This window comes from Tetrao urogallus (assembly GCF_951394365.1).
Source record: "Tetrao urogallus genome assembly, chromosome: 1".
Lineage (NCBI taxonomy): Eukaryota > Metazoa > Chordata > Aves > Galliformes > Phasianidae > Tetrao > Tetrao urogallus.
Genome location: NC_136813.1, coordinates 186,855,910 through 186,881,585, shown reverse-complemented (window position 1 = coordinate 186,881,585; position 25,676 = coordinate 186,855,910). Strand labels below are relative to the sequence as shown.

The window sequence follows — 25,676 nt, the reverse complement described above, 5'->3', positions numbered from 1 at the left end:
CAATTTCATCCAGCTGCTCAGGATCAGTTTCTTCTCCAATTGCCTTCTGCTCAGATCAGATTTGGGGGTGGATGTGGGAACTTATTACATGCTTGGAAGCTTTTTCAGTGTCTTTCTAGCGCCTGACATCCTCAGGGAAGGAAAAGCAGTAGAAAAAACAATTTAAGTGAATGCCCATTCCTAACTCATGAGGCATCCGGCCTTCTAATCGTGACAATCCAATCACTACTATCAAAAATAAGAGTATAAATCCAAACTCGGTGTGCTATTTCACACTTTTCAACCACTAAATGCTGATTTTTCCCCCGTGGTTTTCTCTTACAGATTTTGATTCCGGAACAGGAGAGGTCACTTATTTTCTAACTGTTATATGGATCCATACTTCTAAGATGTCTTTTGGCTAAGATCCCACTAGAATGACTTGTCCCCATATTGCTGCCAACTCCCATAGAACAATACAGATGGCAATATTTATGCCCGTTGAGTGGTCTTTGAAATGAGTATGAGAATGATGCTGGAGCTCTGGCTTTCACACCTCACAGCTGTACTCCTGAAATCTGCACTTAGCTCTTGCTCAGTCAGAGACTTCTCTGCTTTCCGTGAGACCACTGCCCTAGCAATGAACTCCTCAGTTTGGCCTCTAGGCAAGATGCTTGATATCAGAGCACCTATGTTCTTTATTTTTTATTTATTTTTTTTAATTTGCCTATCAGTCTAATACACTTTCAGAAAAGTTCCTTCAGTTCTGTGCAGGCCTAAACACAGGCCGATCTGGATTGTAAACAGTAGAAATGTTCAGCTCTGGATCTACCCTTATTGTTTGAAACATCCAATGTGTAGTAGAGAAACCTCTTCCTGTGGGACTCAGCAGACTGGTTCTGGAGTCATGGGGCTCTGTGCAAAAATGGGGATATAATAGAACAAAGAGTCTCTTCTCTTGAGAATCCTTCGTTGTAATTGGAGTTAAATGAATGACAATCACTCTGCAGGAAAAAAGCTGCACTCGGGGGAAGAAATTCAAAAGTAAGTCTTCATTTTTTATGGGTTCGATGGAATGAATGAGAGTGATGTCAGATGTAATATAATATTGGAGTGGAAAGGCTAACAGAAAAAGACACAGTAACGCTGCACTGGCTAGTTCTAGACATGAGCTATACATTAAAAGTAAGTCAAAACCCCCAACTTAATTTTATACATATGCTATCCCACCCCCAGCCTCTCTTGGGGTGTCTTAAAGTTGCAAGGACAGATTTGTCTTCTCAGAAAATATCTCCCTTGAGGGCAAAGATGCCATATACAGAAGAGCACCAACAGCTTTCTAGCATCACCTAACACAAACAGCTGCTGCAAAAGCCACAGATGAAAAGAAATTCTCCCAAACTGGCATAATTTTCATTAAAATCTTCTACTCCAGTCTGTGAGTATGTTTTACACACATGCAGAAGCCAGACTGGTCACTAGAGATTATTCATTACACCACACTGTAGTTGAACCCGGAAATCAATCAATGATGACGTTATAAGAGGATTTATTTGGTCCCTGATACAGTGCACAGATCAGGCACAATCCAGGAGAAATGGCTGGCTTGGTGAAGAAGTGAGTGCCCTCCCTTCAGTTGGCTGTGCCAGCAGAAAGAAATCTTCGTCCCATGGTCCTGCCCAGCTCAGACTTTCCAAAACTCATAAATAAAACCACGAATCCATGAAAGAGATGACATCTGATCTTCACTTTATACTAGTGTTGATATTATTACTGCTAATTTACACTTGTGTCAGAGGAGTTTACAAGGATGAGGAGATCACAAGGAACTTCCATAAAGTGTTTACTTGTCTCCAGGTGTGACAAATGGACAGACCTGCTTCTTGGCTTCTAGGAAACAGTTCATCCATACCTATATTGGTACCCGGGCTGGTCTCTCAGCACCTGGTCTAGCTGTGGGTGTACCTGTTCATTATAGGGGAGCTGGACTAGATGACCTTTAAAGGTCCCTTCCAAACTCAAACAGTTCTATGATTCCATGACCCATGGGACGAGTTTGCTGTCATGCACTTACCTGACACAAAAGTGCAAAACAACTGGTCCTGACTTTTTGGGGAAGTCATGTTCCAGCACCCTGCGGTCCAGCTGAAGCCAGTTCAAGTGTCCCCTGGCAAGAAAAGAGACAGATGTGAGCCCACCACCGGAGACACTTCTTGCTGCTCTTTGCAGTGAGGTCCAGGGTGTTACAAAAGATGAACTGGAGTACATGCTGTTTGCCCTTGGCTACTGCATGATATTTGGAAAACACACAGCAAATGTTTGAGGAATAGAGGCAATAGCATCCTGGCAACATTTCAGTCTGAGAACTGAACAGCTAAAGTTCAATCTGTCAGAGTGAAAGCTGGCAGCATCGACCAGGCAGGACAGCCCAAAATGTTATGAGCTTCACCTTTTTATTACAACCCCCCTGAGCAGCTGTATCATTAAAAGTCTGTCAAGATTTTCATTAGAAATCCTTACCGTTAAGAGTTTCCACAATGCCTGCAATATTTCACTCAAGGCTAAATCTGTCTGTATACAGACCCAGACAGTTTATTTACCACCCACATGCTTTCTGTAGCCTCTCTAGGTTAGCCCAGCTTTTGCTTTTCCTCCTTCAGAGAGCTCCTGAAAAACAGCTGCTCCACAAAGCATTCCAGCTCCAATTACCACATGCTGCTCTTCTTTTGCCTAGATGATACCTGTCGCTGTTATTTTCTCCTACAATTTATCCATTTGTGCCTTGCAGCTGGAAGCTTTCCTGGGCAGCAGCTCTGTTCTTTGTCATGTTCCACGCATTGTAAAGTGCTGTGTGTGTGTGAGCAGTATTTTGTAAACACCATTATTTGTATTAAAGGGGCATCTCATTCCCCAGCTGAGAAAAAGACCCTCTTAAATTAGGTGCTGTGGAAAGACATAGGGTGAAATTCAGGACCCACTGAAGTCAGCAGGAATTGTGCTGCTGCCTTCAGTGATGCTGGGGCTGCATCCTGCAAGCATTTTGCTATTGATTTCAGTCAGACCAGATTTCACCCAGAGGGAGAAGCAGCCCGTGCCTTCAGCACTCTGCTGTCTAGACAAGCGAGAGGAGAGAGAATTGAAGCAATTTTGGGGAGAATCATGCAGCAAATAAAGCAGGAAATGGAATTCAGATGTCCTGAGCTCTATTCCATGGCCTGTCTGCCAGCTCTTGCTAATCCTCAAGATCAATTCTTCATTCCACCAAAATGAAAAAATAGAGGCTTCATTAAAAAAAAAAAAAAAAGTGTTAAATTAAGTGCTAGTAATTCCACAAGTGTTAGTAACATTCCCTGTCAGCAAACACACTCAGCTTTCCCAAGGGTCTGCTCATTGCTCCTTAGCAGCAGTGTGTACTTTGGGCAATGAGAAACACCCTCGGAAGTTAAGCAACAACAGCCCTTTAGCAATGCAACCAGATTTCTTCTACAAAAAAAAAAAAGGGAAAGTAGGAGGCTTTGGATCACCTGGGTTCCATCTGAATTTCTGTAAAGCTGCTCTGGCTTACACTAATGCAGAAGAGGGTGGGCAGCGCAGGGACCAGGCAGATCTAGGCTGGAGACCACTGGGACATCACCTGTGCCCTGCTTGGTGCTGCCCTACAGAGCCTGTTCTGTGTTCACACCCTCTGGTGAAGAACCTTTTCCTAACACTCACCCGACCCTCCCCGATAGCAGCTCCGTGCTGTTCCCTTGGGTCCTGAAGTCTCATTATGTCCCCCTAAGGGGACTCAGGAAGTGTGAAATTAATTGTGAAGGCCGCACTACACATGGAGACAGGAAGTCTCCATGCTCACCTGCTCCTACCCAAAGTCCAGATTGATTATCTATCTAGGCCATCTGCCTATGTAGGCCAAGGTGTGACACACTGTCAGAGCAAGGGGAGAACACTCTAAGACTGACATCCTATCCTGAACCTGTCCATCTGCATTTGTATCACCAAAGCAGCAGCCAGCAGTGGCTGATGGCATTACAAATAGGCTCCTACTGAGACAAATTTGTTGACAGTGGGCATACTGTTCAACAACAGAAGTGTCTGGGTTTGCCTAACACGTGCAACAAGGTATTGAGACACCACGGTGCACAAAGCAAGTTCCCTTCAAAATGCTCTGTATTTTGAAAAAAAAAAACAAAACTTGTTCTTTTCAATCTCACTGCATTTTAATGTGAGTGATACAGCCAATACAAAAAGAATATCTGCATATACATCGACATATCAGGTTACACATGCGTGTCCACTGAGTTTTGGGGTTTCATTACTCTCTGCTGCAAGGAGCGTAGATCTAAAGCTCCTTCAGAGGAGGAAGGTCACTTAAATCACTGCCAGGAGCTAATTGCTTACTGTACTCAATTACCACTTACAAGCTTTCATCACTAAGGGCTTCTGCACTGCATACTGTCATCCAACTCCTTGTTTTCTAGCATCCGTGTGTGCCACATACAGAACAGCAGCAGTGAACAGTCACTGGCATCTGTGAATGTGGTCTATCAGGGAGCCAAACTCCAGCGCTTTAACACCGCAAAACACTTTGCTCTGGAAGCTGTCTTGCTGTCTTCAGCAGGACTATTCATGGAGCACAGTCCCAAGTAAGACATGGAAAAGTGTGGCATACAACCCTAGGTATGTATTAATCCCAGCAGTTCTCACAGACCAATTTAGGCAGCTTGCTTTTGGATCCCATTCATGCATGCCTGTCCCTGGTTGAATTTCCCTTACAGTTCAATTTAGAGCCACAAAATAGCTTTTGTTTCATTATCTCCATTGATTTGTTCATTTAGGTATTTATGTCAATGTATTCACAAACAATGGTGCAAACAGTTTTGCGTGACCTCTAAGGAGGTTGAATATTGGAAGCCCTATCATTTTTCTCTGTTGTTTGTCTTGGCAGTTAAACTGATGTGTCAATTATAAAAACATAATTGTTTTTAGAAACAGTAACCGGGTCCATTTAGGTTATAGAGTAAGTATGGATTTTGGTGCCCAAGGTTTGTATTGTCAGTTGCAGGCAGTAGTTTCTGTTTTCTTTTGTCAGAGCTTTCAAAAAGGAGCAGTGCATCAATGAATACTTTGCCTCCAGGTGGATCTGTTTATAAAGTTTTACTGGTTCATGTCCAGTTTCCTGCAAAGGGAATCTATATAAATTTGTGTTGCAAAGACACTTGGAATAAATACAGCACCTCACACCCCTTTAGTGTCAAACTCATGCTGAACTGAATGGATATTGAAAAAGACCAAATCAAGTAATAGAAACCGTATATGCTGTTTTCCATTTCCATCAGTAACTACAGAAACAAAACCCAACAACTATACGCTCACAGGTTTTCTCATTTAAGGTCTTGATCTTTCAACAGAAATATTTTTCTGAAGGAGCTGTAGAGCTCGGGGAGCTATGTGAGATTAACTATACAGACCAGGCAAACAATGGGCTCAGTGACAATGGAAATGGTCCCATGCCAGAGCAGGACATCATTCCAAGAGCTCCACCACCCACTGGGAAGTCTGCTTAGCCAGGACTTGGGACACTTGCTCCCTAGTTCTCGCTTTGCTGTATCGCTGGAGGGTGGAAACAGGTTTTTCCCCCAAATCCTGGAGATGTGGTGCCCTGCTGTTCCTCTTCTCATATTCTTCCCTTGCTGTCTCCTGGGACATAGAATCCTCAGCGGAGTAAGGGCACTCTCTGGTGTTATCTTATCAAGTTACTGCAGTCTCTAGCACAAGTCTAACACAAAATAGTTAAGGCCTCAGTCCTGTTTTGTTCTGGCAAAGGAAGGACAGACATCAGCAAAATGATTTTCAGCAGCCAAATGCATAGCAGGGGGAGCAGTGCAGTGCAGAAGCTGATAGTTCTCTGTGATGCAGGTGACATGTCTAAGGATGAGCAAAGGACATGGCAGACTTGTCCCTAGCCCAGAGGGGCCTTCTGTGGTGAACAGAAGGGGAACTTGCTGTGACTTGCTCTGACTTGCTCTCTTGGAATGCTGGAAGAGCTGGTGCCAAGGGAAAGGGCAGCTAGCAGAGATTTGCACTCAGCTGAATTAGAAAAAGGCTTGTTCCCCACCTCTTTTCACTCTTAATCAACTACTATATAGATCTTCTGGCTTCACTAGAAGCTTGGCCCCACATGCTATTCAAGGACAACCTTTTGACCTGTGCTCTCCCTCAGTTAATGGCTCATGCCATATAAAGCCTTCCTATGATCATTAAAATAGGAGGCGTTATTTTCTCCTCTGTAATAGTCTGACAATCTAATTTTAGTCACACTGAATGCAGTAATGACCCTATATTATCACAAGAAACTATTAAGTCGCCAACGCAAAGGTTGTTCCTATTGATTTTCTTCTCAGGTTGTCATGATAGAGCACAACTAATGAATGGAAATCCCCAGTACAAATCATTTCTAAATAAATTACTCTTATAGAGCTTTTACTCTTAAATAGAAGAATTGATTTAATACTTTAGTGGCTTTTCTTCTTCCTGAACTCGCAATGTAGCCAACCCCAGACTGCATTTATGAACCAGGCTTGTCCTGTTTCAGCTGGTTACGGGTCTCTTTCAAGGAAAGAACATGAAAACTCAGCGGAATAGGATGAACAAAGAGAAGAAAATCCCCGAGGGCCTGCGTCACAAAGCTTTCTCTTTGTGCTTCTGGTCTACATCAGGTATAACACTGCATTAGGTACTCTGCAAACAAACAGTAAGAGATCGTTTTCCCAATTTTGAAGAAAGGAATTTCTCTTACTTCCAGGTTAAGATCTGTGGTTCACACAGACCAGTATACTTTCTGAAGGTGATGTGGGACATTCTTTTCTAAGACCGACTCCTACGTCCTAAGTACATTTTTTTGCCACGTTCAAATAAAATAATTGCTATATCTTCAAAGCTTTTTACAGCAGAGGAGGAAATATTATGCATTTACGATCTGTGTAAAGTTCCTCCTGGTCCTCCTTTGAGGACAAATCTCACGGATTTGTACTGGGTTGGAGATCTACTACAGGGCTGAGCTGCTCATGTCAGTGAGATGGCATCATCCTTGGGCTCTCCTGTGATTTGGGTCCTGCTTCTGCATGTGTCTGACACCGAGCATCCTTCCACACAACAAACCGTGTCCCGAGGTGCCCTCAGGCTGCCCAAGGCAGGTGCTTGCCAAAGGGACTGTCTCTAGAGGGGTGATTGCTGCTGAACTCTCTGTGGGTATGCCTGTGCAATTATCCAGCAGCTGGATAATTACTCAATCCAAAATAATTATTCCAGCAGATAATTTAAATTTCTCCGCCACCTCAGCAGGAGAGTGGAGATGGCTAATGAGAGCGTTACTGCTGGCTCAGCTGTCCCAGGAACCCAACCCATGGGCTTGACATTCTTGCTTTTTAGGACTGCATAAGCATGTGGGTCTTCCTCTTGGTTCATCTTACAGAAAATGCTTTTGCAAACTAAGGTGGAGGACAGCGGACAGAATTAGAGAGCACAGCTGTCATAATGAGAAAAGTCTAACTACAGAGAATAGGCAGCTGGGAAAAGGAACAGGGACTGTGCATAGCACTGAGAGATTATAGTCTAGGGCCTGTTGTAGCATTTGCCAGACCTTGAATATTTATCCAGTTCTAATTTTAGGCATACTTTTTAAACAAGGTGTTGGTAGAAATGTCTTGTCTTAGGACAAAAGCTCAAGTTCTGTTGTGAATAGCTCTGGGAGCCAAGGTTCTAGGTGAGCAACCAGCACTGCCTGAAGTGGCTGCAGTGACAGAATCAAATTCTGTGGCTTAGCTCAGCCATAAGGCTGTTGGTCAAATTCTCCTTTTTGATGGAAACCTTACTTAGAAAAGTGCTTTTAGCCCACGTTAGTGCTGTCAATCCCTTTCTTTCTCAAGCTTTCTTCTTTCTTTTTGTTGAGAAATTCTAATCTGGGATCTAAAAGAATTTAAAAAAATTGAATAATTTTGTGAGTTCTTTTTTTTCCTTTCACTTTCCTCAAAATAATTTAGCACTACTTCTAAACCTGCCTGAGTGATCAACACTTTAACTGAAGGGTTTTGCCAATCTGACAGGAACTTAGAATTAGCAAAGGGATCTTAAAGAGGTTAAACTAGACTTCCACCAGTGCCAAAAAGCACCAAGTCTTTACAGATGGGATTAGGAAGGGATTGTTACTGCCTCTATGCACCTCCAGCAATGCTGAATTCCTACCTTCTAAAGAGGTATCACAGGACAGACTGATTACAGACCCACACCTTCCTAGACCTTGATCTAGGACCGTGGGGTGCTCAGGTCTTCTACTCTGGTCATTTTGTTGAGGACCAAACAACAGTGAGATTTGCTCTGATCTGAGAGTTGCCTCTTAAGTCTTTGACTCCTTGCACTTACGTTTCATCTGTGAATGCAATTCCAAAGTATTCTTTCTCCTTCAGGTTGAAATGAGATGCCACCAGGTCAAGCAACTCCTTTGCCAAAAGCTTTGGCTGGAAAACAAAAATGAAAGAAAGTCATTAATGAAGAGAACTTTGATAAAAGGTACCATGTTTCTGGATGGACATGCTATCCTTGAAGGTACTCCAAGGAAAATAGAAAACAGGTGGTTCTGACCTTGCCAGTGCTCACTGTCTCTGTAGATAGATGAACAGCTGCTTACCAGTGTTCAGACTTACCATGACTTGCTCACGTACGCCTCTCTGATAATTTCAGTAGTTAAAGCTTTTTATCAAGAACCACTGCAAACACATTACAAACACCCAGTCTCACACGCACAGCATAGATTGTGACAGGACCAAATGAGAAGCAAATGACAGAACAAAATAGTTTCTCATTCATGATCCAGACAAGATGCTGTCTATATCCTACAGTCATGTACAAGTCCTGGGTCCCACAGCTCTAATGGTCATAGCAGCACTGGCACAGCTGGAGTCAGAGATCCCTGATTTGTAGACCAAATCCTTGCAGGACTCTCAACCTCTCTCCAAAAACGTCTGTAAACCCAGCACTGTTCTGGTATCTGACACAGCAGTAGCTGTGCCTAAATGCAGCACAGGCTTAAAGCAGCCCTCAAATAATATCTAAGATGCTGTGTATAATGAACAGCCTTAGGTAGGATTCAACAAGCTTCACTGTAATTCCCAAATCAGGCTTCCTAGGTAGGACTTGGGAGTTTCTGCTATGTCCTCATTACATGCTGCATTGCCTTTCACAGGCTCTTGTAACTCCTGAATGAAGCAGACCAGGCATGGAGCTGTGGTCACGTCCCTTGTCTCCTTGGGTCTCTGCTTTCACAAGTCTTTGATAAGTGTGTAGTTATGATACCAAGCAGGACACTGAGCCACCAGTCAGCTCACCTGAGAGGGCAAGGGTGGGGAAAAGTGAGAAAAAGCATGCCTAAAACACAGAAGCATTTTCCCAAGCTTGGAATAAGAGGTTGGAGAGGGATGGATTGGGCTTTTGTATTTCACAGGAGTGCAGAAAAGAGCAATGAATGGCTGATGTGAAACAAGCTGCTCATGGATATGGAAAAGCGATGGGTCTCTTGGCTTCACCCTGCTAGCACTGACAAAGGAGATGTTGAACGAACAGTAAAATCCTCTCCTGATGTCCAGCCACATCATGGAGCAGCAGCTATGCGGCTGTCCAGGCTACCTTGCCTTCCTCACCACAGCATCCAGCCCCTAGGCATTGAGTTGGGAGCAGGAGCTGGAAGCCCCAGCCTTCAGCCACCCTCCTGTTGGATAAATGCCATGAGCATTCATCTCTTCATCTCTGCTGGGCGAGAGCTAGCTGCTAAAAAAGCTATGGAGAGATGGTTAGCACTGCATGAGTGCCCTGCCCGGCTGCTCTTAAAATCTTAAAATTAAAAAATAGAATCATTAAGGTTGGAAAAGATCACTAAGATCATCTAGCTCAACCATCAGTTCATCACCATCATGCCCACTTAATCACGTCCTTCTTTTCCCAAAACAACCCTGTTCCCAGGCTGGGCAAGCATGCAATCTCCATTGCCTTTGCTGTGAAGATGCATCCCAAGTCTGCAGTGCCAGATAAAGGAGGATAACCCTTTGCCTTGCAAGATAAGGCAGAAGAACAATAGATGCAGAGCCAGCACTGAATGGTGCCAGGTTATTTACTGGGCCAGCGCTCCTGAAGAGGCTTACAGTGGGGAAGTTAAGCCCAGATAGACCCCTCCAAGATTACTTTCCATTCTCTTCTTAAGCTCTGCAAGGTTATTGTCCTTTCTAGTGGGATGAGTCCCACATCCCTTCAACACAACCCAAGTCTTTGGAGGGAGGGTGGAGGAAGGTATCTTCTCCAGCTAGCAAAGACACCTCAAGACAGCCCCTCACAGCAAGGATAAAGGCAGGAAAACCCAAGCAGACACAAGGCGAGCTGCAGACAGCTACTGTCTCAAAGTTAGCGGTTAATCTGCTTGCTGTTCACAATGGGATCAGCTGAGTGATGACCTCCTTTCATGTCAGCTGCACAGACAAAGAGCTCATTAGCGATGCCTGTGGCAAGTTGTTTTAATTCATTATTAATTTCTAGACTTCATTTTCCAGGGGGATATTCATTTTGCATTAATAAAACTGCCATCACAGACACATTGAGGAAGATGGGGTCTGGTCTCAGAGAGCAGGGAAATCAATTGGAAGCGGGTGCAGGGCCTTCTTCATTCTATACATTGGGAAAGTTGCAGGCCAGCTTGTGAATCTTACACACATAAATTAGGAATAATGGGTGACTTTCAAACCAGAAGCTGAACTTCTGTGTTCTGTGCTGTAGAGCTGAACCATGGCAAAGAGTCCTACCAGGGCATCGCTGCTCCTTGCAGCGATCCTTTTACCCAGGCTTTCCTGGCATTCTCCATCTAACCTGCTTCAGAAAAAGAAGTATAGGGAGTGTATTGAAGCTGTAGCAGCTGGCCTGAACACCAGCAGAAATCCCGTGGTTGGAGTTGTGAGGGCTGAGTATGGTGGGTGTAGGTTGTCCAAGCAATGTTATTTGGCCAGGGATTTCCTTGCTGCTCTCTCCCACTTTTAGGGCCTTCTCTGAAGGAATGCATATGAAGAACAATGAAAGGGTGCTCTTTCATAGAGAAATCATCAGGATCCCAGTCGTGGTCCCAGCACAGAGGAGCTCTTAGGGATTCCAGACAAACTACAGCGGGCAACTCTTCTGTAGAGTCCAACTTGACTTGGGAGCAGTGATCCCTGCCAGTTTTCTCTCTTTCCTCTTCAAAAGTTAAGAGATCAAAGAAATTATTATTAAGGGGTGTCTCTATATTAGTAGAATGACCCAATGTTATGCCTGAGAGATTGATCTGAAGTGCAGTGCAATGGTCTGCATTTAAGGCTCGGCAGCAAGGAACTCTTCCATGCGTGCCTGGGCTCTGCAACCACTGCTCCTACAGCCTCACAGCTGCAAAATCATTCCTTCCCTTCTCTCCAGGATAACTTAAGTTTTGGCTAATAATGTCCAAGAAGAGAGAGCTTTATTGGTGGTGTGGGGAGGTGGAAAGAAAAGAACTGAACCTCAGTAGCAGCTCTGTATGTCGAAGCTAGACCAAGAACTGCTCTGTAAAAGCACTGCAGATAGTGTGAGGAGGTGCATAAGGGATCACAGCTCATGGGATCACAGCTCATGCTGCCAGGGCTGCCTCCCTGCATTTCCCTGATGCTTAAGAAGGAGCTTCCCATGCGTCAGGGTTGCAGGCACAGCATGTACTGAAAAGAACTGTGCTGAGATGACTCTGGTGCGTGCAACGTGCAAGTTCTGTCTTGATCTCCTTGGATGTATTTTAAGGAGCAATGACAAATTAACCACAAGGGATGGTTTGCTCTTCCATGCACTGCCCTTACCTGGGAGCGATAACTCGTAGGGCTGTCTCTTCACAATTAGACATGAAGGCAACTTCCCAGGATAACAGCATAGCACAGCAAGCACTAAGGGCAGGTGGGGAGAAGAAGGACAGCCCCAAGGAAGGGGAAAGGAAAGGTGTGTGAGGTCATTTTTATTCAATGTCAGAAAGAAGAGAGTATCACCACTCTTCCCTGTAGTTATTGGAGGAGTTCTCATCAGTGTGAGCCCTCTAATGTGGGCTGCTGGACCCCTGGGGCAGTGGGCTGAGGTCTGAGAGCTGGAGACTTCTGCAGTGCTGGAGAGAGGAAAAGGTGTGAGGTTCTGCTATGTGAGGTGATATACTGAAGTAGGATCAATGAACCCTAATACTAACTGGTGTCACATGGGCTCACTGCTAATAATGTTGTGTTATGGGTCTGTGTTAGCCATAGGATGGAAGGAGGAGGAATTCCGGGGATAGGAATCCTCTTATAACCCAGGAGAAGCTTCTGGGGATGGCTCATCTCATCCTAAAGCAGGCCTAAAGTCCAGGAGAACTTGATGGATTTCCCCACAGCTTCAGCAGCTTGTTCTGCTAGCCATTGTGGGAAATACATCAGAAATACAAGCATTCTAGTATTAAAGATTCAATACAGTTAAAAAGCACTGTTACTGGGATTTGAGCAGCCTGAGGAGCTCCAAAGCCGTGTGTTTCCCCAGTGGAGAGGCAGGCAGCCCACTTCTGGCAGAGCAGCATGTTTTTCCCTGACAGCTTCCCATTACATTTAGAAATGAGTGAGTTATGGAGAGAGATTATCTATCCACAGTCCAGCAGTGCCATGAATAAAAAACAGATGACAGGGTACTAGCAGCTGCTGGTATGTCCCTGGAAACGTGGGCACACACAAAGTATATTTTATTGTTTTATTAACTGTCAAAGAAGCCTATCTGTTCCCTCCCCCGTTTCATCACTTTTCCCTAATTCTCCGTGGCAGAAGCTTTCTGGGAAATGCTCAGTTTCAACATATGGGCAGACGTGCTGCCCGCATCCATCCGGCATGGAGACACACTGAGCTGTGGGAACCAGGTAACCAGATCATGCTTAGTAATGCCTCGTTTCATTAGATTAAAAAAAATCTGCTGCTGTCCACTGTCTCCTTTGCAGTGCGATACGTAATGGGACCCAGATGCTGCAGTGCTAAAGGATATCTGTAGTACCAAAAAAGCTCATGCTCAGCCCTGGGAGGAGAACTTCCAGTGCTGCAATAAACATCACGGCCCCTCATAGCATTAACAGTGGCATCCTCAAAATCCATGGAGTTGAGGAAGGCATGCATGTGTCAGTGTTGTCTAAAATGCTTGGCAGCCTGGAGACAGCTGCTGGAACAAACCTGACATTCCCAGTGATTTTCAATTGGGCTGCGAGGAATATTTTGTGCTAATAACCTTACTGTGCTCATGCACAGGCTCTGGGGCTGCCTTGAATCAGTGGCATTAAGCTGCGAGCATGGCCCAGCAGCACCTCAACTTAAAGCTCACTCCAGAGGCAGTCACAAGAGAGGCCCATTGTTTGGGAGAAAGAGGAAGCTGACCCCCAGGGGCACATCCCAACTGTGCCCATGTGGCTCCTAGCCTAGTCAATGAACCCTACCATACATTATTTATTAGCACAGCTATAGCAGATGCTATCTGGCAACAGGTTTGGTTTCTGCAGGACAAGGTCTGTTCAAAAGAGCCTTTTTGGGTGCCAACAAAGTCTCATATTGCTAACATTCAAAGATTGGGCACTTGAAAAAAAGTCATTTGGTGCCTTGGGCTGGGGGTACAGTGCAGCCAGTCCATCATCTGGAGAGGTGAGGTGGAAAAAGAAGATTTGCATGAATGGTTGGACTAGATGATCTCAGTGATCTTTTCCAACCTTAATGATTCTATGATTCTACGACTGTATGATTCTGAGGCTTGCATGCAGCAGGGTGCCGTGCTCCATCGCCAGTCGTCTCAAGCCTTGGGCAGTGCAATCAGAAGGAAACAAAAGTGCAAAACGGTGACTCACACGCAGTTCTTCCCGTCTGCCAACCCTAATAATTAGCTAACGAAGCAAAGTCCAGGTGCCCCCTCTGGATTAGATCATCTACTAAAAACAGCCACAAAGCAATGCTCTAACACCATGGAAATAAGGGTAAAGATGCCATATAGACCCTTTGTATTCCTGCTCTGTCTCTTGAGGCATTGGTTATTCAGTGTCCAGCAGCCTTATCTGCTAACAGCCAGTGGTGCATTTATACCCCCTGCATGAGGCAGAGCATCACCCTGCGATGGTTACAGACCATACCTCCCTCCCCTCCTGCTTCTGTGTGCGTGAAACACTGAAATCTCTCATCCAGGGGCCATTGAGCTGTCACTCACTCAATATGTCTCTTCTTGTCAAATCGGCTCTGCCAGCAGCTCCATCATCCAGTTTTTTAACCTATTTTATGCTCTTTGAAGACAAGAAAAATCCAAAGTTGTTCCATTGTAATGTTGTGTAAATTCTAAATAACGGTCCTTTCAGCTATTTTACCATCTGAATATACAGTAATAAAATTGTACAAATCAGGCTGAAGGTTTGAGTTAGAAGCCTTCAGCTTTGAAACGCCACTTATGGAATAGGTCCGCCTCTCCTCCGTACTGTGTAGATATATGTAGTGCACATAATTAAAACAGAATCATAGAATCCCACTAGATCAGGTTGCCCAGGGCCCCATCCAACCCGGCCTTGAAAGCCACCAGGGATGGGGATGCCTCCAAGGATGGGGATTCTCTGGTTTCTCTTCAGATCATATCAAACAGACTGAGCTACAGTTATGTGAAAAATTATTCACTGAAATGCAAGATGCCTGTGGAGGGAATGCCTTGTTTTTGATCACAACACAGCTGAACCCCATCAGCATCAGGGAGTGGCGATGGCAGCGTCGCTTGCGCTGGCACGTGCAGCACCTCATTCCCAGGGCCAGGGGCTGGCTCTAAAACCTCTTTCCTTCATTTATATGGGAAAATGAGACAACTTGCCTCCAGCAGCCTTCCTGGGAGCCTGGAGAGCAGTGACAGAGCACCACTGACATTTTTCTTGGAAAGTCAGCATTCGCAAGTTGTGGGAATTTGGATTTATTAGGCTCAGAGAGACAAAGACAAAAAAATCTCCAAGTTTTAAAATGGCCCATTCGGTAAAAGGATTAGAAACACCCTACTGACAAGATGCCTTAGAAATATTCACAGATTTCTGCATTTCTGGGTCCTGCTAATACCTGACACTCAATATCTTAAGTTGGAAGCCATTGCTGACGATCTCTAATTCCCCTACATACTAGCAATGTGAATCTGCTTAAATATTTTTAGAGTCAGGGAAAACAAAGAGCATGAGTCGGCCATGAGTCTGCATGACAAAATTCACATTAAAGCCCCAGTAAGAAGCAGCTAGGGAGGAAAAAGACACTTTTGGGTCTGTAGCATTCTTCCTTTCTGTCTTGCCCAACACAGAGGCAGCTGTGTCTTGCCCCATTCAAGCTGGAGTCTTCATGGACGCTCAGTGACCCCATTCCTCTTTGTTGTTCTCTTGTGGTCCAGCAGCTCTAACAGTATTTTCAGGTGACTGCATCTGAAAAGAGCAGCCAGCTGCCACTGGTGCTGGGATGGGAAATCTGCCTGTCCTCCCTGCTCAGACCTGCCTTTCATGCATGATAAAAGCCTCAGTGGTTCTCCTTCTCCTCCTTTAGTCCTCTTCATGCTCCATCTCCTCCTTGTTCCAGCTGCCAGCAGCTCATTTCTCCCTGGGTTCCCCAAGAATCTGTATCTCTGTGCTGTGATAGTTCATATGTGCTGACTTGGTCCACTTTACCCTCATGGAGCATCTCAGCCAGGTCTGATATCTCACAGTGTTCCTCGCATATCATAGAATCATAGAATGGCTGAGGTGGGAAGAGACCTTAAAGCTGACTGAGTTCCAACTCCCTGCTGCAGGGCTGCCCCCCACCAGCTCAGGTCCCCACCAATCTGGCCTTGAGCACTTCCAGGGACGGGGAATCCACAGCTTCTCAGGGCAGCTGTGCCAGTGCCTCACTGCCCTCAGTGAAAAGTTTTCCTGACATCTAATCTAAATCTGCTCTCTTTTAATTTTAAATCCTTCCCCTTGCTTTCATGTGACCAGCAGTGAATATGATTTGCATGGTGGATCTGACCAACAGCGTAGCCCCCCTTTGAGTCTTTTGCAGTTGAATGCTGTCCAGGAACAGGAACAGAATGAGAAGATCTAGCCAAGCTCAGAAGCAGACCCAGATTTCATGGGCAAACAGTTGTCTTATTTTGGGGGGGGGGGGGGGGGGGGAGGGAGGGAGGGAGGAGGTGGGTTGAAGAAAGTGTGGAATTCTTTATGCTGACTGATGTCAAGATTGCTTTTACAGCACTGCCAAGGTCAGTGCCAGCTCAGCTAATCAGCCATGAAAACATCACTGAAGCAAGCTAAAAAGTTGCCTCGAGTCAATTTCTGCATACAACTCTTACTATTCTTTATTTAAACTTTCTAGGTTTGTTTTTGGATGTTTGGAGGAAACTGATCCTTCTTCTATTATCTCTTTGGGTCTCTCCCAAAACATAACACAACATCAAATTTGTTTTGTCCTTTCCAAGACAATTCTGAGGACAAACCTAGCTGGCTACTTGCCCTGCTATGTGTTTACTCTAGCAAACACTGTATTTGCAGGACACTACTCTGGACCACATGGTGAGGAGTTGCATTCTGGGGATCTCTATGGCTTTAAATGAAAATCCATCCCAACTTTGACTGAGATTTTCTTTCAGCTTTCAGGGAACTTGGAGCAAATTTCTGGGTGTAAAATCAAAAAGACTGATAGAAAAAGGTACTCACTTACATGAATCTAAACTATCAGCTTTCATGCAAATTCAGTTCCCATAGAGCAGATAAATGATTCCCAGCTATGATGGGTAGATTCAGTAGCCCTTCAAGTCGTTGCCAAAAGTATTAATGATCTATTGAATAACTTTGCATTTCTTTCTACAGGAAACAGCTGTGGAGCTTCCAGGTATAAATGAAAAGACCATGGACAATAGGTCAGCAAAGCAGAAAGATGATACCCAGAGGTACAAAGACTTCATTTTTGTTTTAGACCACCAGTTTTACACAAGTAAAAGACAGAAACCATGTTTGAGCACTATTTGCTGGATAACTTTGGCCAGGAATGGTTTCTAGTGTGGATCCATCTACCTCTTTAAAGGGGAAAAGAGTTTAGCTAGATGGATACAAGCAAAGCCCATGAGCCAAAGAGCAAATTCTGGCTTGCTTCATCTTCTAGAAGAGACAAAAATCATTGATTCTTCTTCCCCATGAGGAAAGTCAGAGAAAGGATGCTCTCAAATTGTCCATCAATTACCACAAGGTGAGCCTAGATTTCAAATTTTCCTAAATCAGAAGAATTGGCTCATATAGTATTCAATTCTATACCAATGTTTTGCACAGATTACAAGGCAAAGTTCTTGGGATGTATTGGGATGGATTTTCAAGGTATATATACCCCATCCTTTCTATCACCTAACCACTGCCTACAACCCAATGTCTGTGAGTGACCAGGAAGAAAGCCAGCTAGCCAGCCAAATCTTCCTTCTATCACCCTTGCAAAAAGGCAAAAGAATCTCATTTTGCATCATGAAGTCATCTAACCTGTGGAACTTGCACTTGCAAGAGTGGTACAAGCGGAGACACTGACTGAATTTTAGATTCCAGTGTCTTTATTAGTAATCAATTTAAGCAAGCAGGGAGTTTACTGAGGGTAAGCATATCTGATGCCTTTATCACAGAACTGGTTCTGCAGAGGATTTTTCGCCTTCTTTTGCACATGGCATACAGCACTGATGGATGCAGAGACCAGATTATTTGGAGAGCTCCAACTGGAGATTGGGGCTAAGTTAATACAAATTGAAGCAGCTCAAGATGCAAATTGCACTTGCTGTGGAGTTAAGAGGGTTTGCATCCAGGGCTTTGGTTCAAACCCTCATCTAAATGCAAACGAAAAAAGACATGGATATAGCATTCTTTGCAGCGTGCTGCGTTGAAAGTTGTATGGCCTAGTTTAAGAAAGCATTTCTGACATGACAAATTTATGCAGATAATCTGTATAATAAATGGCCGGCTTAAAGAATTCTGGGTTTTCGTGTGAACCTGCCTTCAAGTTTCTGGAGATCTGTATAATTTTGCATAAGAGTAGTCAGCTGCTGCAAGAAAATCAATTGTGTTTTGAGCCATCTGAGTGTATCACATGTGGCAATCAAACTTTGAGCATGCAGCGAGCTTCAGAGTCAACTTTCAGTGGCAGGAATCCATTTCACACTCAGTCGACAACAGGGTTTGATAAGGGCTCGGTCACTGTGAATAACCAGCTGCCTTCTATATTTATTATGATTTGGTAGCATCTGTTGAAGTTTTATATCACTGAGAGGTTGTTAGTATTCTTTTAAAGCATTAAAACTACCTTGACAAGGTCAACAACAATTTTTATAGAGGTCAGAATTTTTTATTTTGAAATATTTGATCATGATTCTATCAAACATTAAAGAAAGAGTTTGGTTAGGGCACGTAATGAAATTGGACAGCTCACACAATCCATTTATCTTTTCAACTGTAAACCTCTGAAGCACTCTGGTTCATACTGTTTCAAATCAAGTGTAGAAATGTCTATCTCCCTTCATCTAGCCTACGAAAATTGGTACTTGGAAATGTTCTTCATCTCCTGTTGCTGATGTGGAAAAGGAAGAATAAATTCCCAAGACATACTAGCTGAACTGCATTCATATAATCTATTTGTTTTTAAAAATCTCTCCTGAATAAGGAGAGCTATTTGTTTCCACCATTACTCAAAGTCACTTCTTCATTTCTGGAAGTATTTAATAAGGGAAGTGAATATTTTTGTAGCACATTTTCTAAGCACGTTAAAATCATTTATTAAAAAAGCAGCAAAACCTACAAGGTTACATTATGCATCATGACAAGGCAGTTCAGATTTTAGCAAATCCAATGGCAATGAAAACTAAAATCAATAATAATGCTAGATTTGAAGCATGAAATTTGACCTTCCCATTTTATCTTACATGCCATTTGTGAGTGCAGACACTAATTAAAGTTAAGAAGAGCTGTGTCCTGATGTGCTGAGATCTGGGGATGGAGAATGATTTCAGAAGAACTAATGGATGCATAAGAGCATTCTTCTTAGCTCTTCTTCTTAGCTCTTTCCTATCAAGAGATTGGCTCCACTGTTGGATTCCCCAAAAACACAGCAATACGAGATACCCTTCTCGTAACAAGCTTGGAGTTGAATGTTGGTCTTCCTAGATCCTCACATCTGTTTAATCATCTGCTCTATATACAGTTACCATATTAAGAAAATACCACAATGTTCTGAAGTTTCTGGCTTAACACTCAAATGTAAAACATGCCATGAAAATACTGCACATCAAGCAGACAGTTCTTCCCCTGGGAAGGTCAGGAGAAAGAAGCTGAACGTCACTTGCCAGATGTTGGTTGCATTGCTTAATGCCTGATGGCAAAGCACAGACATTATGGGGAACTGAGTGACTGGAGACCGCAAGAAATAGGATAGCTAAACAGACTGCTCTAACCTCAAAGGCGAAGAAAAGAATGATGAATTGTGTAGGTCCAGCTCCCACAGCACAGTAAATCAGTGCTGCTCCACTTACATCCCCACTGATGGTAGTCTGGTCTCTAATTTCACTTGCATGAACGTGGTTCCTGAGTTCCCCAGTGTGAGGAATAGGACTTGCCCTGTAACTATTTTGGATTATGAGGCAGGGTCTAACACACGTGTCCTGGAAGAGACCCTACTCCACTCTTGGTGACTTCCAAGGCAATCTTTACTTCTTGAGCCAGCAGAACATACTGATATAAGCAAGGGCCAGGCTTGCGATGAAACCATGGTTATTTTGTGTGAAATTGAGGAAGCCAACATGTTGTCATTAAAACAGAACAGAACCTCCCATCCCTTCTTCTACTCATTTTAAGCACTACCTGCTTCCTTCCCTGATATGTCCATTCATGAAGACCCTATATGTGGAGACCACCATGTGTGTCCCTGAGAAGCAACAGTTGCTGTATTCAGCTTCTCTTGGGACATAGTCCGGTTGCTAACTGGGTCCTTTTGCCTGGTCCCCTCCATCATTCACACATCTGGCATTGCTTGAGCCAGCAGAAGATAAATGGGGCCCTTAGTGGAGAAGATCAAATTGCAATGGAGAAAGGTAGTGCACAGGAAAGCCCTGGCTCTGCTTCTGGATATTATACTTTTTCTGTGGATGTATAAAATGAAAACAGCCCTCTAATGTTTGAGGAAAGATGTAATTAATGCTGTTGTTATGCAGCTTTAAATGTACAGTGGTGCACCTGTGTATTCTGGTATTGTTATTAGGTCACATTGGGAACTTACTGAAGCTAACAAATTTCACTACTAAGGAATTTGGTACTGAACACCATTACTTTCACACGTGCAGACCAGACAGGAGAGTGGGCAGTGTTTGCTGGAAATGAGACACCACAGGGAGGATTTTTCTCCTTTATTTTAGTAGATATCACACATCTATTATAAGAAACTGCGGGGTTAGGCCTTACTGCCCACCTTCTCTTAGAAATCCTCACGCATCCATTCTGGGCTTTGTACAACAGAATAGTTCCTTGGAGAAAATGTGCAGATCAGCCCATTGACCTAATTCAGTCCATGCTTAGCTGTTATTTCTCCCACGATACCTGCTGAATTATCACAGGGAATGCTAACTCACATGAACATCCTGGTGCTCATTTCAGTGCTGCCTTCAGCCCAGGTAGCCCCAGCCACTGCCCTTGAAGGCACAATCTGGAGATAAACAAGCAGGGAATGTGTTTCTTCTCTGACACTGGTCTTCTTTTCCTGACTACAGGCTCACCATTGTAACCCCCATAAGTAAAGGAGGAGACCGTGGACAACCGTGGTCACCTTGACTGCTTGACAGTCTCCCTGTTCTGCAGGTCAGAAGGAAGGCACGCAACCTTATACTTGCACACCATAGGAATTGATGGGGGATAAGAAAGGATCATTTCCACTGATATTTATAAAAAAAAAGGGCTGGTGATGAACCAGGCCCATGAAAAAGGAGGAGGGTAGAATGAATGACATTTCTAGAGCAGATGAGATAGTGAGTTTCCTTTGTTAAAAAAAAAAACAAACAACAACAAACCAAACCAAACAAAAAAATCTGTTTTCTGCTCAGATGAAATAAAGAAGAAATAAGATGGAGTGATTGGAAGAGAACTCAGGCAGGACAAAAACTGTTAGTGAGCTACTGAGGAAATAATTGGAAAATGTAAACACATACAAATGCAGATGATGGCCCGCGTACTGGGACGATAGCGGAATTAGCCAATAAATGAAATGAACCATGGAAGGAGAAGCTTGGAGAATTGTGGAAGGTTTTTTTGAGTGGGAGGGTTAGAAAGCAAACAAAGACAATCTGGTTTCTGGAAAGAAGTGATCCCATCACTGGTAATGTCCTGTGGGAAGGGGAGGATGTTTGTGTAACATCAGCTAAAGAAAGGTATCTAGGTGGGATGCTGGTACCAGCTCCACCCCTTCTTGTGTCTGATGACAGGGGTGCTTCCAAGCCTGGAGGGAGGGACAATGGCCAGAAATGGATATGCCCACTTCACATCCCATGAGCTTCCATTTCAGGTAGAGGAAATTCTTAGCTGCCTTATTTTCCGCCCTCAGTAGAATGAAGATTGAGAACAGAATTTGTAACTGATCCTAGTGGTCTTTACCCACTGTTTCGGGACTGTGGTGATCTGGATTCAGAACTGAAATATCATAGAATCATTGAGGTTGGAAAGGACAAATAAGATCATCTAGTCCACCTGTCAGCTCATGCCCACCATGCCCACTAACCATGGCCCTCAGTGCCACATCTACCCTTTTCTTGAACACCTCCAGGGACGATGACTCCACCACCTCCCTGGGCAGCCTGTGCCAATGCCTCACCACTCCTTCTGAGAAGAAATTTTTCCTAATAATCTGACGTGCCTGCCCAGAGGCTTCAGGTCCCCACAATGACATTTGGGTCGTGTTCTGTTCTACTGTCAGGAACACTGCAGATGAGACAACAGCAGTCTGGTGGCACAGCACAAGGAGTTGCTATAGCCATGGACTGAGTCAGCTGGAGCTGTGAGACGAGAGATATGCAACCAAAATGAACAGTCAGCTTTCACCCAAGGACAGCACATCTCTTTGTCTCTTAAAATATCTAAAAGCTTTCTCAGCACTGTGGGGAATAGGAAGATGACTTGGTGTGGCACTGACCCAAACCCTATGCTACAGCCAATGCTCTCTCCTTGCATGAGGAATCACAGTGCCTCAAGCCGTAGCACATCTCTGTGTGAGCAGACCCAGCCACTGATGTCCTCCACCACAGCTATGTTGAAGCTATGCTTCCCTCATGGACAAGATAGCAACCTCCTGCCCTTCAGGGATGCTGAGGAAGTGTCACAGCTCCCTGCCAGCATCCAGAAAGCTATTCTCCCCACCTCACTCAGACAATTCCTTGCTGAGTGGTATAAGAAACTGAGGCTAGAGTGATTAACCCAATGGGATAAATCAGAGAAGCTGTTCCCTGCTCCAAGTGTCAGGACCAAGTCTGAAAAGTTGGGGGAGCCCAGACATCAGAGCCTTGTCATGCTGCTGGGAGCACGACTTCCAGAAAATGGTGCTGGAGATCTTAATGATCTTCTGGGAATGGAAGGCACCTCTACTGATGGGCCAGTGGTCACCTTGACTGCTTGACAGTCTCCCTGTTCTTCATGACTTCCTACTTCCAGACCCCACTAAACCTCATCCTACAGCAAGGAGAAATGGCCAGTGCAATATCATCATTGCTAATGCTGAAGATTTGCAGTCTTGGAAAAACCTGTGCTTCTTATGCGAGGGTGCACTGAAAGATCAGACTTCATGGGATTTGTGAGAACCTGAGCAAGCTGAATGGGGGCATAATTCCCCACTATTTTGCAGTGGGGAATTAATTTTGACTAGTGGAGGGTCTGAATGCTGCAGTGCTGTAGTCCTCTCTTGCTTCATTGCCCTTCTGCAACCGTGTGGTGGTTTTTATCCCTTGCACTGAAAGAAAGTCATGAACCAAGTCATGGACCATGGATGCCTCCCTGCAACAAACACTCAGAGCTCTATTATTTAAGTGTTGGGAACCGTATTTATTTTCTTTTCCAAATTACTCAAACAGTTGTAGGTTAAGCAAAAGCTTTAGAAACTGGATGCTGTGCCTTCAGCTGAAGGACAATGTCCTGTGCCATTGAATCATTTTGTAACATAGGATCATCCTAGAATCATAGAATGGCTTGGGTTGGAAAGGACCTCAAAAATCACCTATTTCCAACCCCCTGGCCATGGGCCAGTTTGCCAACCACTAAATTATGCATGAGATTGAGGTCTAGGGCCCACCCTTGCCTTGAACACATTCAGGGAGTTGCCCTGGTTGTTCACCTTGGACATCACCTCCTATTGACCCAACTCAGTAGGGAGATGTTTCTACATATCCCTCCAAAACAATGCCCCTTTGCTTAAACAGAACTTGCAGACCTGCTCCTTGGTCATCTTAATGTCTCAGTGACTGGACTCAGACTAGACTCTTAAGGACTACAGGAAAAACACAGTATTTTTAGAATGAAATTTTCCATTCCGCTCACCATAGGAGTCTGGAAAGCGTTTGCCTGCCTGCCTGCTCTCTCTGGAGTCTCTAAAGAAGCAGCAGTTTGTCCTAGGAAGGAGATGCCAGTATCTCTTCAAAGAGAAAAGAAACAAACTGGCAAAAATAGTTTGCCCTGCAGTGCATGAATCCACAAAGAGATTCTTTCTGGTAAGAAAAAGCCACAGATGTAAGCCACAGTGCTAGGCAGGCAGAAGTTTCAAATGCAGATCTGGTTTTAGATGGAAAGTGGTTATATGAGAGCAAAGAGATGTATTATATGCGTACAGTGCAAACCACTGCTGTTCAGTAGAGATTCATCCATCAATACTAGAAGAGAGGCTGGCCTATGGCTCTTGGCTGGTTTGCCAGAATTTTATTAAATGCACAGGAATGCCAAGTCTGTAATGTCTGAAAGTGAATTTATTTAACAATGAACTCTTTGAAAAGGGAGTCCCAAATGCATAATTAATAATGAATCAGTGATTTGAAATCTGATCCACAGCTTACTGAAGCTGATAGACGGACTCTGTCACTTCAAGGAGTTTTGGATAAGGCACTCATTAAGCAAAAGGAAAAAAAAAATAAAAAGCTGAGCCAGCTAGTTAGTTATAAGAATATTATAGCTTGGATTCTGCACTTAACAGAGACGTACAGTAATCTGTGCCACACATAAATCCCATTCTGCTGACGGGAGACTCACACATTTCTATGTCTGAAGCTGCACTTGAAATCTAGGAGAGGAAAAAAAAAGCTGTAAGAGGGTCCCCAAAGGAAAACCTCCGGTAGTTTGAAACACAGCTCATTTCCTCTTGGCACGGCGTGGAGATGGCAGTCACACACGTGTCGTTGGAGGTAGCAGATGCTGCTCCTCCCCACACCAAGCCCTGCTCCTCTGCTTGCCCAGCAGCTGGGGACAAAACCCACCCAAATTCCTGCCAAGCTGAGTGTAGTGTGGTGCCTGCATGGGGGCATGCTGCTCATCTCCCATCAGTGCTGCTTAATTCAGCTTGTCAGCAATGCGGGAATTCAGCTGAGCCCATCCCAGCATCGGCCCAATTTTGCAGCAGTGCTGTGAGATGGAGCTGTGACAGCACAGGGTCCCCTATTTTTCATCTGCCCGTCAATGGAAGTGGGGAGGGGGGATGGGGGAAATGCTGGCTGATGAACAGCTTCATTGTCCCATGTCGTTTGCAAAAGACATAAGAGCATCCATTAAATCATTCTCCTGAGTCAAATATTTTTAAGTACAGTAACACGGCTCATTTTTAAGCAATCAAATAATAATTAAAAATAACCAGCTCCCCTTTCTGCTGAAGAATCAGTGCATCTGACATTGAATTTGCTTTTTTTAAATGGCAAAATGTAACTCATTCTAAATGTAAATTCCTGGAGAATCTGCTGTCTAATTCTCATTATTTCCACTTGCTTAATGCAATTAGAAACATCTGCCACTGATCAACTGTCCACACAGTGAAAATAAATAATAATTCATGCTATCTGCCTCCAAAGTGCTTTTCAGGGTAAAGATTGCAAAGCACTTTAAAACTGTTCTCTAAAGCCCAAGAGCTAGAGCTGTGCAAAATTCTTGTGACAAGCTCTGAGTCACACCCAACGTGTCTGACTGTGAGTCTCCATATCTCAGAGACATTTGCTGAATGATTCAACAGAATACTGAAAATACATGAAAGTGACCGCTCTGGTTTCTGAAAACATTTGGCTCACATGTGCTTCACATATCTTCATAGCACTGTAGAATCATTAAGGTTGGAAACGACCACGAAGATCATCCAGTCCAACCATCAGCCCATCCCCATCACACCCGCTAACCACGGCCCTCAGTGCCACATCTGCCCTTTTCTGACCACCTCCAGGGATGGTGACTCCACCACCTCCTGGGCAGCCTGTGCCAATGCCTCACCGCTGCTTCTGAGAAGAAACATTTCCTCATATCCAACCCGAACCTGCCCTGCTGCTACTTGAGGCCATTCCCTCTTGCCCTGTCACTGTTCCCTTGGAGAAGAGGCCAACCCCCACCTCTCTACAACCTC

The 25,676-nt window shown here is 44.3% G+C and overlaps 1 protein-coding gene across 2 annotated transcripts in view; it reads right to left on the bottom strand.

Annotated features, from left to right (window-relative positions):
• The window catches only part of FRMD4A (FERM domain containing 4A), a gene marked incomplete at both ends in the record, with an annotated part of 350,711 nt that overhangs the window by 82,387 nt on the left and 242,648 nt on the right, over nucleotides 1-25,676 (bottom strand). For both annotated transcript variants that reach the window (XM_079548504.1, XM_079548503.1), the window contains 2 exons: nucleotides 2,054-2,146; nucleotides 8,398-8,492. In XM_079548504.1, the coding sequence (XP_079404630.1) occupies nucleotides 2,054-2,146; nucleotides 8,398-8,492 (188 nt within the window). The remainder of the gene's footprint in view (nucleotides 1-2,053; nucleotides 2,147-8,397; nucleotides 8,493-25,676) is intronic.